The 14,876-nt window shown below is 36.3% G+C and overlaps 1 protein-coding gene across 1 annotated transcript; it reads left to right on the forward strand.

Moving 5' to 3' along the window:
* Positions 1 to 1,626: 1,626 nt before the first annotated feature.
* On the forward strand, positions 1,627 to 14,238 carry LOC140432180 (hemicentin-1-like). Its single transcript, XM_072520004.1, has 7 exons — positions 1,627 to 1,809; positions 1,869 to 2,015; positions 5,690 to 5,869; positions 5,930 to 6,076; positions 13,057 to 13,191; positions 13,256 to 13,410; positions 13,975 to 14,238. Exons 1-7 carry the CDS (start codon positions 1,653 to 1,655, stop codon positions 14,236 to 14,238), a joined length of 1,185 nt encoding a protein of 394 aa, XP_072376105.1. The 5' UTR covers positions 1,627 to 1,652.
* The last annotated feature ends 638 nt before the right edge of the window (positions 14,239 to 14,876 follow it).

The raw sequence follows: 14,876 nt of genomic DNA on the forward strand, positions 1-14,876 counted from the left end.
ACCTGGTAGTTTTCAGCGAAACCTTGTGTTATTCCATATGGGATAATGGTTTTCCTTGCCCACACTTGACCAGATGAGCAGGTATAGGGTTTATAGTGTAAGTTATTTAACATTATATTATATTTATACTTTATTAAACTAACGAATATATTTTAAATTACATTTCTTGATAGCTATAAATATACAGGGTGGAACCTCCGGGAACTCGATTTCCGTGCACCCAGCCCAATATCCGAAAAGCCCATACTCTGATTGGACTGGTAAATGCATTCTATTGGTTATACAGTGTAAAATAATCGAGGTTACTCACAGATATTCAATTAATTATACTAAAGTCGTCCTCTACATCCGAGATGTCGGATTCGCTTTCGCTACTCTCCCCTGTGTTCGCGTGTATTATCAATTGGTCTACGTCATCTTGCAGGTTGTCCGCAGTCCACATCTCAGTTTCCGTTTTCTCAACAACATGAGTGACATAATTGCGCCAATTTTGCTCTGTGACGCGTGCGAAACCGTCGTCGATCAACTGGCGTACCTCGTCGTTTTTAAAAGTGGTATTATGGGTACCTACATATCGCTTAACTTGGTTCCACACCATTTCTATATGATTCAATTCGCAGTGATATGGAGGAAGCCTTAAAATATAAACATTATGTTGTGAAGCATACTCATCAAGATGATACTTATCGTATTGATCTTTAAAAGCACGCGCTGCTTCTAATAGCTCGGATTTCAAATAACACTCCTCGAAAAAAATGTCTTTTTCCACTAGCCATTCCTTGATTGCAGCTTTATTCCAGGAATTGTTAGGGAATCTCTCTTTATGGGAGTGGTAAGATTTTAATAGCATGTGTTATTAGTGACAGTGTGCGATAGTTTTCACATCTGGTAGTAGTTCCTTTTTTGTGTAGCGTGATATAAATTGAGGTACACCAATAAGATGACCATTTTCCTGAATTCCAAACAGCGACACATATAGAATGATATGTAATCATTTGTTACCTAGTAACTGTATTATTTCACCTGGTATTGAATCAATGCCTGAGAATCTATTTCTCTTTAGCGATTTAATTGCATCATTGACTTCAGCGAGTAAGACAGTAGATTCTCTAGGGAAGTCAGAGGGCCATTGATTTTCTGGTGGTACCTCGGTATTTTTATATAACTCGCCACAGTAGTTTCGCCATGTTTCCAATATTTCGTAAGTATCGGTCTTTAGATTACCTTTAGAGATTTTCCTCTCTGGCAAGGACTTTGATCTTCTGAAATAAATCCCTCGGTTCAGTTCGATAGCCATGTTTGTCATGCCTCTTTGCATATTTGAGAGATGTAACTTTGTGTTTGCAGCACTGTTCCGTATCTAGTTTTATGTTCTTTTCTGCGTTGAATCACAGTCTACGTATTATCGTGTATCCACTGCTTACGGCCCGTGGAAACCGCTGTCTCACAGTCTTTTGCAGCCTCGATTACCTTATCTTTGAGATATATCTAAGTGTTCTCATTGTCACTATCTACTTGATCTCAAGAAAGAGCTTCTTCTAGGTTTTGTTGGAAGTCACTGATTTTTGATGGATTAGTCACCTTCTTTATTGTGTTTATTAAATACATAATTGTTAATACTATTTGCAGATATTGATGAATGTGCACTAAATATGCACAATTGTACATCAGTTGATGACTGCATAAATGAAATAGGATCTTACTCTTGCAACGACCCAATCTTGGATAACACAAGAAGTAAAGAATATGAATATGAAGATGATTGTCCAAGTGGACATCAATACAATTTTGAAAAACAACTTTGTGATGGTAACTTACTTTTAATTATTTTCATAAATATAAATTAACATTTTATATTTCCTTTACAGATATTGACGAATGTCAAATTAAATTAATATGTCTTCCTCCAAAAGTCTGTAAGAACACGATAGGATCCTATACATGTAAAGTGGAAGAAGACAAACCACTCTGTCCACCAGGTTTTCACTATAGGGCTGCTATAGAAGCTTGTGCAGGTAATGTAAATAAGTCATGATTAATTTCATGATAACATTTAAGTATGCGTTATTAATTTCCAAATATTTATTTTGTTCCATAGATACTGATGAATGTATAACGGGCTATGTCATGAAGAAAAACGGTTTTCGGAATCCATGTTCCATCATCAGTGTCTAGGTGTACATGTTTTGAGCCACTAAATATCAGGGTAAAAACCCATTAAAAGTTATATGTTACAACTTAGTTTACATTATTTGTTATTATATTTTAAGATGTTAAAGTTACCAGTGGATATGATTTAACATCTTAAAATATTATACCAAATAATGCAAACTAAATTGTAACATATAACTTTTAACGGGTTTTTACCCTGATATTTAGTGGCTCAAAACATGTACACCTATAGAAAATGTCACACCGAGAGTGCAGTACGGCTAATATAGGAATGCACAATTGCCGGATATCACGCCTTGTGTTTGGCGATACAAACAGGTCCAAGTGGTAGTCACAGAACCGTACCCAGATCTCTACGCCGGGCTCTGAGATTTAATATAAAATAATATATTGATAAAATAATTGCCTTCAAGTAGCCAAATAAGAGGCATGAATTTGAATAAAAAGACCTTAAGTTTTTAGCGAGAATTTTCTTATAAAACTGTATACTTTATTAAACTAACAAATGTATTTTAAATTACATTTCTTGATAGCTATAAATATACCGGGTGGAACCTCCGGTAAATCGATTTCCTTGCACCCAGCCCAATATCCAAGAAAAACTTTTTCTTTTGTAAATATGTGAAAAATTATCAGGAACGGGAATATCGAAAAAGCTTTGCACATTTTTTAATCCCGGCGATGTTATTAAAAAAACAAGTTGCGCACTTGAATCACTGAGAAATTTTAACACCTACTATGAAATTTTTTTTTGTGGAAATCTGAAGTGCAGTTTTTGTCCTTGTTAAAACATAATGCAGTCTCGCATTTTTTACACACAACATAAGTTTACCTAGTTCCTTGGCATAGCAACCTGGTAGTTTTCAGCGAAACCTTGTGTTATTCCATATGGGATAATGGTTTTCCTTGCCCACACTTGACCAGATGAGCAGGTATAGGGTTTATAGTGTAAGTTATTTAACATTATATTATATTTATACTTTATTAAACTAACGAATATATTTTAAATTACATTTCTTGATAGCTATAAATATACAGGGTGGAACCTCCGGGAACTCGATTTCCGTGCACCCAGCCCAATATCCGAAAAGCCCATACTCTGATTGGACTGGTAAATGCATTCTATTGGTTATACAGTGTAAAATAATCGAGGTTACTCACAGATATTCAATTAATTATACTAAAGTCGTCCTCTACATCCGAGATGTCGGATTCGCTTTCGCTACTCTCCCCTGTGTTCGCGTGTATTATCAATTGGTCTACGTCATCTTGCAGGTTGTCCGCAGTCCACATCTCAGTTTCCGTTTTCTCAACAACATGAGTGACATAATTGCGCCAATTTTGCTCTGTGACGCGTGCGAAACCGTCGTCGATCAACTGGCGTACCTCGTCGTTTTTAAAAGTGGTATTATGGGTACCTACATATCGCTTAACTTGGTTCCACACCATTTCTATATGATTCAATTCGCAGTGATATGGAGGAAGCCTTAAAATATAAACATTATGTTGTGAAGCATACTCATCAAGATGATACTTATCGTATTGATCTTTAAAAGCACGCGCTGCTTCTAATAGCTCGGATTTCAAATAACACTCCTCGAAAAAAATGTCTTTTTCCACTAGCCATTCCTTGATTGCAGCTTTATTCCAGGAATTGTTAGGGAATCTCTCTTTATGGGAGTGGTACGATGCATTGTCCATTACAATGACATTCCTGCGACCATTATTTGGTAAATTTGATATTAATGTCTCCTTAAACCACGACTCAAAATATGCGGCATCCATTTCATCGTGATAGTCGCCATCATTTTTCTTTGCCAGAAAAACACGCTGTGTGCCAGAAAGGAAACCTCCTGAAAAACCTGCATGCAATAAAACATATCGTGGACCTCGTTTAGTAGGTGCTTTTAAGCCAGTACTTAAACCTTTGAGAAAAGCATCACGACTGTTTTGTATCGTAGTATCGTACCATTCGTAATTTATAGATTGGCCAACATTAACCCACGATTCGTCCAAATATATGATATTGCAATGGTCTTTTCGCAAACGTCGTATAGTTCTCAAATAATTATGGCGCCAATGAATAATATCCTCTCACTCCACCATGATGCTTCTTCGGCCACGTTTCTTATAAACAAATCCAATATCTTTCAGAAGTCTGTATAAAGTAGAAAGAGACAACGGCTGTATATTCTCATTACCTTGTATGAAGTTATGTATATGCTTTAAGAATGGCGGCAAATTTTTCATGAAAAATTCACAATGAACAATTCTCCGTAGAATACTTCTTACACCCTCGTCATATGTAAATATTCTAGAATTTGATTGACACGCTCGTTTTTTACGTTTTTTTGGCGATTTCAACGTTCCACTCTATTCTTTTTCTTTTTTGAAATTGTAAATGCTTCTTTCGCTAACACCAGTTATCAACGAAGTACATCTTACAGCAGCACTTACATTAAGTTGTTCCGTATTTTGTAAAAAACACAACACATTTAACACTACGAATTTAGCGTAACCGTTAAATAATTCACCGGATTTAAACTTATGGGACTCCATGCTCTCTGTTGAAACTCGGACTAAATTTTGAAGTGTAAGTTTCGTTTTCCAAAAAGCACTTTCACCCCCTACCCATCCTTAGGATGGGTAGGGGGTGAAATAGGGAAAGCTTGGAGTTAATCAAATACTAATTATGACAAACAAGTTTATGGCTATATTTAGGTGATTATGTTAATGATGGTAATTTGTAGCAGAAGTTTTACAAAAGAAATGAAGACCTATTTATAGAAACAACATAACTGTATTTTTAATATTTTACATACAATAGAAAAAATCTAATTTCTATGAAAGAATTGGAAATTTTGAATATTATATATAATATCTATAAATAATATCATTTCCAAGTTTCAAAATTCTTTCCTAGAAATTATGTAGGTTTTTTCTATTTTATGTAAAACATTAAAACTACAGTTATTGTATGTTGTTCTTGTAAAGAGGTGTTCAAATGTTACTCTTATGAATATGATTCAATTGTATATCTCATGTTGACGTTTTATATGCAAAATTCATAGTTTTCGTTGTCAATAACTCATCAATGCCTTTTTATTCTACTGTATAAGTAGGTATACATGATATAAATATTTTACTCGTACTGCCGGCAGATGCATTTTATCCAAGCCGGTCCTGTGAGACAATGAGCAAACAACAGCTGGAGAAAAACCGACAACACTGCGCGTTTATTCTCCATAAGAAAAGCATTGTCGTATCTTACCCGTACTGCACTCTCAGTGTGACATTTTCTATAGACACTGATGATGGAACATGGATTCCGAAAACGTGTTGTCTTCATGACATAGCCCGTTTGGGTTTTTAATTTATATACATTTTATAAAGGATTTTTACTTAAAAAGTTTTTTGTGATACATGGGTATACAGCCAGCTACAGGAACTTAGTTTCCTTGTGAATTTATAATGGGTTTTCGGATTTCTATGTCCTTAGTATAAATACTACTTGTAGATATTGATGAATGTGTACTAAATATCCACAATTGTACATCAGTTTATGACTGCATAAATGAAATAGGATCTTACTCTTGCAACGACCCAATCTTGGATAACACAAAAAGTAAAGAATATGAATATGAAGATGATTGTCTAAGTGGATATCAATACAATTTTGAAAAACAACTTTGTGATGGTAACTGACTTTTAATTATTTTCATAAATATAAATTAACATTTTATATTTTCCTTTACAGATATTGACGAATGTCAAATTAAATTAATATGTCTACCTCCAAAAGTCTGTAAGAACACGATAGGATCCTATACATGTAAAGTGGAAGAAGGCAAACCACTCTGTCCACCAGGTTTTCACTATAGGGCTGCTATAGAAGCTTGTGCAGGTAATGTAAATAAGTCATGGTTAATTTCATGATATCATTTAAGTATGCGTTATTAATTTCCAAATATTTATTTTGTTCCATAGATACTGATGAATGTATAACGGGCGAAAATGATTGTAACCAAGAATCTCAGTTTTGTCTAAATACAAAAGGAAATTACACCTGTGTAGATAAAGCTCCTACTTGCCCCTCCTGGTTTTAAAATAAATACTGTAATTAAACTATGTGAAGATATAAATGAGTGCGAAGAGGAAGAAAATGTATGTGCTCATAATGAGAATTGTGTGAACGTACCTGGAAGTCATAAATGCGTTCCACAAGAAAGCTCGAGCTCAACTTCCACTACTCAGCCTACTTCCACAACTCAAAAGGTTATATGCCCTACAGGATACTGTTACGTTAAAGAAACACAAAAATGTGCAGGTAAGTTCCAATTAATTTTGTTATCGAGGTTTTTTATCTTCAAGGTTGAATAAAAAAATATTTTGCAGCCATTAATAAATGTCAGGTGGGACTAAACAATTGTAAAGTAGCAGAAATATATGGATAATACGATTGGATCTTTCCACTGTTCCCGTATATTTGGAAGTGAAACAAACTACACCCTGAATTCTGCCAATGAGTGTAAACTAGAAAGGCACAATTCCTTTCGGGGCTGTGGAATGACCTCGACGTGATATAAGGCCGAGTAATCGATGTGAGGAGAACACGGCCGGTGAAACCAAGACTAGTCCGAATACCGTCCGGCGTCGGTGCACCGGGTAGCCGGCGGACTCCGCCGCTGAAAGGTACAGAAATCGTTATCAATTGATGCACCTTCCCTGACAAAAAATTAAAGGCCGTCAAGTCCTTGCTGCCCACCTTTCATGTCTGCGACTTAAAGCACAGTCACCAAATGGTCAACGACCAAGATACATCAGACCTGAACTCCGAGTACAATCAAAAAACATCACAAACTTCTTATCCATCCCTTTCTCTCCTTATCTCCCCACAGTGTAAGGTAAGCAGTTACACTGAAGAACACCAAGCAGTATACGAGCGTTGCTGTCACTCCTACTGGAGAAAACCGTGGCAATCAAGAGGAGTACTCGATAAAAAATCAGCAATTCCGGCTCGTGAGCCACCATCACCAGGGAATGAATACCTGGCAACCTTCCGGAGTGATAAATGCCTTAGCTGGATAAGGAGCAACAGCATAACGAAGTGGCAGAAAGAATGCACAAACGAGCATAGGGCAGCTTGGACGAGGGTATTAATTCCAAATATTGTGGACTGGGTGGAATGCGGTGACAGAGACACTAACTAGTTTTTCACCCAGTTCCTAACAAGGCACGGCTCCTTCAGGGCCTACCTAGAAAAGATAAGAAGAGTAGCGGATGGAAACTGCGCAGAATGTGGAGTGTCTGATGCGGCCAAGCACTGTGTATTGGAGTGCAGAATGTTCAATGACGACAGAAGCGACACAGGAAGGTAGGTAGGGAAGCGTAAATAGAGTGGGAGAGAGAGAGAAAGAAAAGAAAAGACGAGTGATTCGTATGATGCACCGGCCTGATGGGGACCTACCGCATGAGTAGTCTGGTTGAGGGTATGGACTTTAGTTGGTAGGCAGGGAGCTATGGGTGCATCTGTGAGCACGACTCCTCTGTGAGGACTGCGTGCGGATGGACACTTCTATCCCGAATTTAACATACACCAGAGCATCATTAACGGGACATGGCCAACGGGTACGGTCTTTAGAAGATTTACCATCTCTTTCCCATAAAAAAGGAAACTCATAATTGAAGAAAATTGGGACTAAATTTCAAGTGTCGAAATACTTTTGGATCTTACAGGTGTGAACCCACGGGGCCATACTATCAGCAATCTTCTGCTTTAGATAAAATGGGGGCCCTTGGCTCCTTATCAATCCAATATTCCAACTAGTATGAATCCAATGGCGCAATATTCAAAAACTACTGATACTGCACATAATGCTGATGATAAGAATTCTATTTACGAACTACCGTTCATTTCACCAAAATACTATACAGTACAAAGTACGCTTAGTACAAATGCTACTAAATAGTCGAAACGTTCGTATTCTCAATATCCACGAACCGTACCCGGGAGCTTAACTCCTATGGATACACCCTGATTAAATCTCTCTCTCTCTCTCTCTCTCCAATAGCGCTACAGCCTTAACCTCCTTCAAACTATACCTTTAACCTTGCCGGTCCCGCGCCGATCTACCCCAGGTAATCACGTCTAGCAAATTTTGTGCATCCACTGCCACTTTATCCTTCCACTTTTTCCATTGCGCTCCTTTTGGTTTTGCGTCCTGAATTTTACTATCTAGGACTATTTTTGGCAATCTTCCGTTCTCCATTCTCAATACATGACCAGTCCATCGAAGTTTCTGAAGTTTAACGAATTCCGAGATCAGTGTCTCTTTGAACAGTTGGTAGAGTTCATGCTTGTACCTAGATCTCTATACTCCGTTTTCGTTAATAGGTCCAAATATCTTCCTTAGAACTTTTCGTTCGAAGACTTCCAGCTTTCGTTTTGTGTCTTCTGTCATCATCCATGTCTCGCGTCTATACTATTGGTCTGATAATAGTCTTGTAGACCCTTTTTTTTGTCTCCAGTATCTGTTTTTGGAGCGGAACATGTGAGCGAGTGAAAAGAAGGCTTTGTTTTGCTTTACTACATATTTTTCTTTGAATTTCTGATTCTTCTGTTCCATCCATATTTAATGTAACTTCCAGATATGTAAAACTTTCTACAGTTTCAATATCTTCCTCTAATTTAACTGTGCGTCTATTTCTCCTAGTTCTTGCCTGGGTTAGTTTTTTTATCTTTTATATTTATTTCTAATCCGGTCTCTTCTGCCCCTGTTTTTAATTGTGAATATATGTCTGCTGCCTCTTCTGTTCTGCGAGACATTTGATATAACTTTTCTATTAATCTAGTCTATTAATTCAGTCGTAAGCCTGTTTGAAATCTGTGAATATGTTGTGATCATCAATGTCGTATTCTTACGATGTATTTAGAATTTGTTTCACTGTGAATATCTGATCAGTTGTAGATCTTCCTTGTCCAAAACCGATTTGATATTCCCCGACAATATTTTCAGTTAGTTGTTGGAGTCATTTATTTAGTATATAAAGTTAAAACTTTGCACGCTCTGTACAAGAGGGTTATGCCTCGATAATTTTCACATTTCAGTTTATCCTCTTTTTTTATAGATTGAGTATATAACCCCGGTTTTCCAGTCGCTGGGGATCTTTTCCTCATTCCAAATCTTGTTCACAAGCTGTAGCATTTTTATATTCTTTCGTATATATTGAAATCACCCCGTATGTATTAAAACACCAAAAAAGTATTTTTAAGCCTTTTGCATCGTCGGAGTCGATAATAAACACATTTTAAAGTTTGTTTATATATCACAGATGGGTATTTCCTTGGTATTTTCTTTGATCGTTAAGCCGCTCAATATTGCGCCTGAAATAAACATCCATTTCGATCGCTGAGAAAGTTTTGCGGGCAAGAGAATTACATCATTCTCGCTGAGGCCGCTGTCAGGGGCAGATGGTTTCAGTGTTAGTCCAAATTTTTCTTCAAATTTGTAATGTTTTGTGTTTTTTGTCTTCTATCATGGGAAAATGTGTACTGTAGTAGCAGTGTTAAGTTTTATGTGAAGTTAAAATAAATTAAATTAAAATATGAAGATGCTCTGAGTGTCGGCGTTAAAAAGCCGGCAAATTCGTTGAAAAAGTGATTTATGCTCAATGTAATGTGTCAATTCTGATAGGAGTAATCACTGTTTTTGTTTTATGTCGTCTCTCACCTAAGAGATTTGTATCTAAGAGATTTGTGACGTTTCCAAACAAATTTGAAAGGTACTCACATGTGTTCCAGTTTTTTAAAGAAGCAGAGTTTCAAAGTTTGCGTCCAGTACCCAACTTTCATCCTCATTTTTTTGCAGTTTGGAGATGAATTTGTTCGTGTGGCAAAGAGTGTAAGTCCAGTTCCTAACCCCAGAAATTTTAAAGAAATTTTAGTGAAATCCAGGTAATTCTTTTGTGTTGATTTTTAAAGGAAAATAAACATTATCTAATAATAATCTTTCATAACAGTTTAAAAATTGTAATAATTAAAATTGTAGATGTTAGGGTGTGGCTTAGCTGTCATATTAATTGTTCTCAGTTTTAAAATTTAGTATTGACATCTGACAGCTGGCTTTATTTTTTTGACATTTGGTAAATACCTAATCATATACTCCCATTCGCTTAGCTCGGGCATATTTTGACAGATCATTGTCGGAAACCTACAAACACAACAATTACTATTTCTCAGTATTAATAGCTCAAGTATCCTACTATTGCAGACTTCTTTCTTTAAAAAAAGAAGAATTATTCTAAATAGTGAAAGTGTATACTAAACCCATCAAATTTTGGGTAGTATATATTTAAAAAATATATTTTAGTTGTTATAATTTAACATAACTATTTATTATATGGTGCAGATAAATAAATATTGATTGTCGGTAATTCGCAAAGTTCTATTTTTATTTACTATTTAGTTTGTTTACTAATAATATTGGCTATGAGTACGTGTGCTTGGTTGTATAGTAATTTCCAGCCACTTTTAGTCTGTCAAAAAGTAACTAACTTCGCAAAAAAAATAATTACTAAATTCACTAGACAGTTCGGACTGGGAATAGCGAACCGAGTATAACAGATCTTGTTTTTGCTTTATTTTTTTTTTAGAAAAAGGTCTATGCATAGTTTCACTTAAAAGGATATTTTTTTATTTGCAATAATTTATTTCTGTTACAAATTATCGCCCATTAACATTTGTAAGTTTTGCAGTATCCTCAACTTCAAGAGTGTGTAAACTGATAGAATATAGTAAGTTTGTTCTTGATATTTTGTATTTTATTATTATTACCTATCTATATTTGTAACTGTTTTTGGTGAGACAGCAAAAAATATTAAATTTTTTTCCTAAACCTTTTGTTTATTTCTCTTAACTAACTCTCTAACCCTTTTTGTGTTTTAGAAAGGAAGAACCTTTTCTTTCATCCAGCAGGAAGATTCTTCAAAGCGGCGTCCATTTTAAATAGCTTGAGAACCTTTTTGTATTGTGTTTTGTTCCAGGAGATTTATGTAAGTACCCCTTTTGCTTTACTTTTTGTAGTTGCCCCCAATCCAAGCCCCCTTGCCATTCACGACCCAGTTCTCCAAATTAACCCTGAGTAGCCGTTCGCAAAAGTTTCGATTTGTTTTGCTTGCCCTATCTCCATCCCAATAATTTCTGTCCCCAATTTTCAAGCCCCTATAATAATACCCTATGTGGTAGGCAAAATAATCGTTACAATGCACATGCATTTGTCTTATTAGGTGCTCGCCATTTGTTATTCTTCTGTGGTCGTATTGCTTGTTTTATCTCTTCTTTCTCTAGTCTTGTTTTAAATATATTTCTTGCGTTCTTCATTTTTTTTCTGTATGGCCTTTTTACACTCGTCGTTGAACCATTCACCAATCAAACGTCAATTACTTTTGTTTTAATTTCTTCCCAATATTCTTCGGTGCCTAGACTGCCTGTATTTGTCAGTGTTTGTGTATTTCTCTCTCATAATTCTGTTTGATATATTCGTCTTAATTTTTGTATATCTAGTCGTTCTGTTGTATGTTCGTGTCGTCCCTCCTGTTTCTTTTGAATTCTGCATCTGTATATTATCTGTATATTATCTGTACTAGGAGATGGTCAGATCCGCAGCCATGCTCTTCTTCGCTCTTTATATCTCGTATGCTTGTCGCGGCCGTTTTGTCTATCAAGACATGATCAATTTGGTTGGCGGTTGTTCCACCAGGCATAATCCATGTCGCATTGTGTATGTCGTAGTGTGGGGAAAAAAGTCGAGTTGATAAGTAATTATATAATTTCATTGGTATTTTGATGGAGTGAATGTTTACCAATGGTTAAAGTTTTTCTTTGCCTATTTGAGCATTCATATCTCCTATTACGATCTTGACGTCAGTTCTCGGTGAGCTGTCGTATACTTCCCCTAGCTGTTCGTAAAAGTTTTCTTTTATTTCCATGCTATGTTCTTCTGTTGGGCAATGTAAGTTAATAATTGGGAGGCTAAAGAATTTAGCTAACTTAAATTTAGCTAAAGAAAGTTTTTATTCTTAGTTTATATATTCTCTCATTCACCTGCTTTAAAATCTAATATGGCATGTTTCATCCTATTGTCAGCTATAAAGGCTACTCCGAACTTTTCTTTTCCGCTATATAGTATTGCGTGCGTTTTTGTTTCTTTTATTCCGTGTCCTAGCCATGTGGTTTCTTGTATTGCTGCTAGTTCTATTTTGTATTTTCTGAGCTCGTTAAGTAGTGATGCCTGTGCTGGTTTATTCAATGTCAGGACGTTCCAGGTACCGAGTCCATATTTATTTGCTTAAGTCGTCGTCGATAAGACCGATCTATCCGAGGCTTATGTAAAGGTTTCCTGGCTTTGTACTTTTTACGGTAACGGATTACCCGGCCCATAGAATTTTCTGTCAGGGTTTATTCCCTCAGCTGATATGAGGGCTTTCACCCCCTCTCGTCTGCTACATAACGCATAATCATTGTACGCCATGCACACTGAGTGAGAGTATGATTTGTTGGCAGAAGCTGAGTTCTATTTCTAGAACTCCCGACTCTTTCGTCGGAAACAGTGGACATTATCGGAGTTTTGTTACAGTATGAGCATTGGCAACCCATACTGTCTCCAAGATCCTTTACCAACCTTAAACCTAATTTAATATTACTCAAAATTCTGGAACTCTGTTTACTACTGGAAGGTTTGCTACCACTAGTACATCTAGAGCTGAAACTCCTACATCGGCATATCTTTCCCCAAAAATATACAACGCGAATAGGTACCAATTATTCCTAATATTACGCTATGATACGATATTAAAATTATTTTAAAGTTTGCAAAATATTTTCAGATATTGACGAATGTAAAAGTAACCCATGTCGAAGGTTTGAAAAATGTATAAATTACAAAGGTCGATATGATTGTATTCCTCCAATTCAATGCAAGCTTGGTTTCGAGCTGAATGAATCTGGAGACCAATGCATAGGTAATTATTAGAACCATACCAACTGCATAGATTTAGCATATTTTATTAATATAGTATATTGCAGATGTTAATGAATGTGCCAAAGACACTCACACATGTTTATCAACACAAATCTGTAAAAACTACGTCGGTTATTATACCTGTGAATGTCCGCCAGGTCACCATCTGAGCAAGATTACAAATCAATGTGAAGATATTGACGAATGTAAAATGTATAGAGTAAGTTAATTTTTTTTTTATTTAGAAAATACCCACATTAACAAACGTCATTAGCGGGGTAAAGAAAATACAATATGTGCACAAAGTATAAATTTAGGTAGGGGAAGGGCGGGTAAAATGGCATAGGCGGGCAAAATGGTTTTTTGTTCTCGTAGTCAAGCTAACCGTTCTACGTCACCGCAATTCTGGATACTTATTATAAACAGTGGCAACACTGTCCACATTAAGTCTCGGTGCACCTAATTTAACGGCCGGCCACGAGATTGGTGTATTTGTGAATAAGTGCTGGTCGAGTTCGATGCGTCAATGTAAGTTTTATTCAATAATTTATTAAATTAACGTTATAGAGTTTTTGAATTCACTTTTTGGTAATTATGTTTTATGCTGCATGTGACCGTAAATAAAAATTGTGTTTATTTCCATTATTAATTTTTTTCAACTATCAGTAGTCGGCAAATACAAAACGGGCAAAATGGCATAGCATTATAGCGGGCAAAATAACATACTATGCCATTTTGCCCGTCTGTTTTTCAGGTTAAGGTACATATTCAGTTTTTTTTGCAGATGGTTTATTCATATAAAAGGAAGTCTAACAGAAATAGTTGGAGTGAGGAAGACATGCAAAGAGCTTTGGAGGCAGTCCGAAATTCCGGAATGGGTTGGCTTAAAGCAAGCAAAACATTTCATGTACCGTTCTCAACACTACGACGTCGAGCAGGTAATAAAAATAAAATTGCCATTGAAGCAAAAAAACATTTGGGCTCCCTGGCAACAGTTTTAAACCGAAGATATGGAGACTGCAATAGTTGCCCACATTCTGTATCTTGAATCCCGGTTTTTTGGCGTGACAAGAGCAGACTTGTGCAAGCTAGCCTATAGCATTGCAGAGAAAATGAAGATTAATCATCCGTTCAATAAAGTGACCAAGATGGCTGGCAAAGGATGGTTGCATGGTTTTCGCCAACGAAATCCGCAATTATCATTACGTCTTCCAGAAGCTACGTCTCCTGCACGGGCCGAGGCATTCAATAAGCCTCAGGTAAATAAATTTTTTGATAAGTTAGAAGAAGTTGTTGAAGAACACAAAATTCAAAATACCATGATATTCAACATGGACGAATCAGCCTTGACCACCGTCCAAGTTCCGCCAAAAGTCTTTGCTCAGAAAGGAAAAAAACAAGTGGGCTCTATCACGAGCGCAGAAAGGGGTGTACACACAACAGTTGTAGTGTGCATGAGTTCTGGAGGAACTTACGTACCACCATCAATAATTTTCCCCCCGAAAAAGATTTAACCCACTTTTATATGACGGCGCACCTGTAGGAATAGTAAAATTGCATAATGAATCAGGATACATGACCGGAGATTTGTTCATAAGGTGGATGCAACATTTCATTGACCATGTCAGGCCGAATCCTGCACAGAAAGCATTATTAATTTTAGACGGACACTTCAGCCATAAAAGC

This window comes from Diabrotica undecimpunctata, unplaced genomic scaffold, assembly GCF_040954645.1.
Source record: "Diabrotica undecimpunctata isolate CICGRU unplaced genomic scaffold, icDiaUnde3 ctg00003119.1, whole genome shotgun sequence".
Lineage (NCBI taxonomy): Eukaryota > Metazoa > Arthropoda > Insecta > Coleoptera > Chrysomelidae > Diabrotica > Diabrotica undecimpunctata.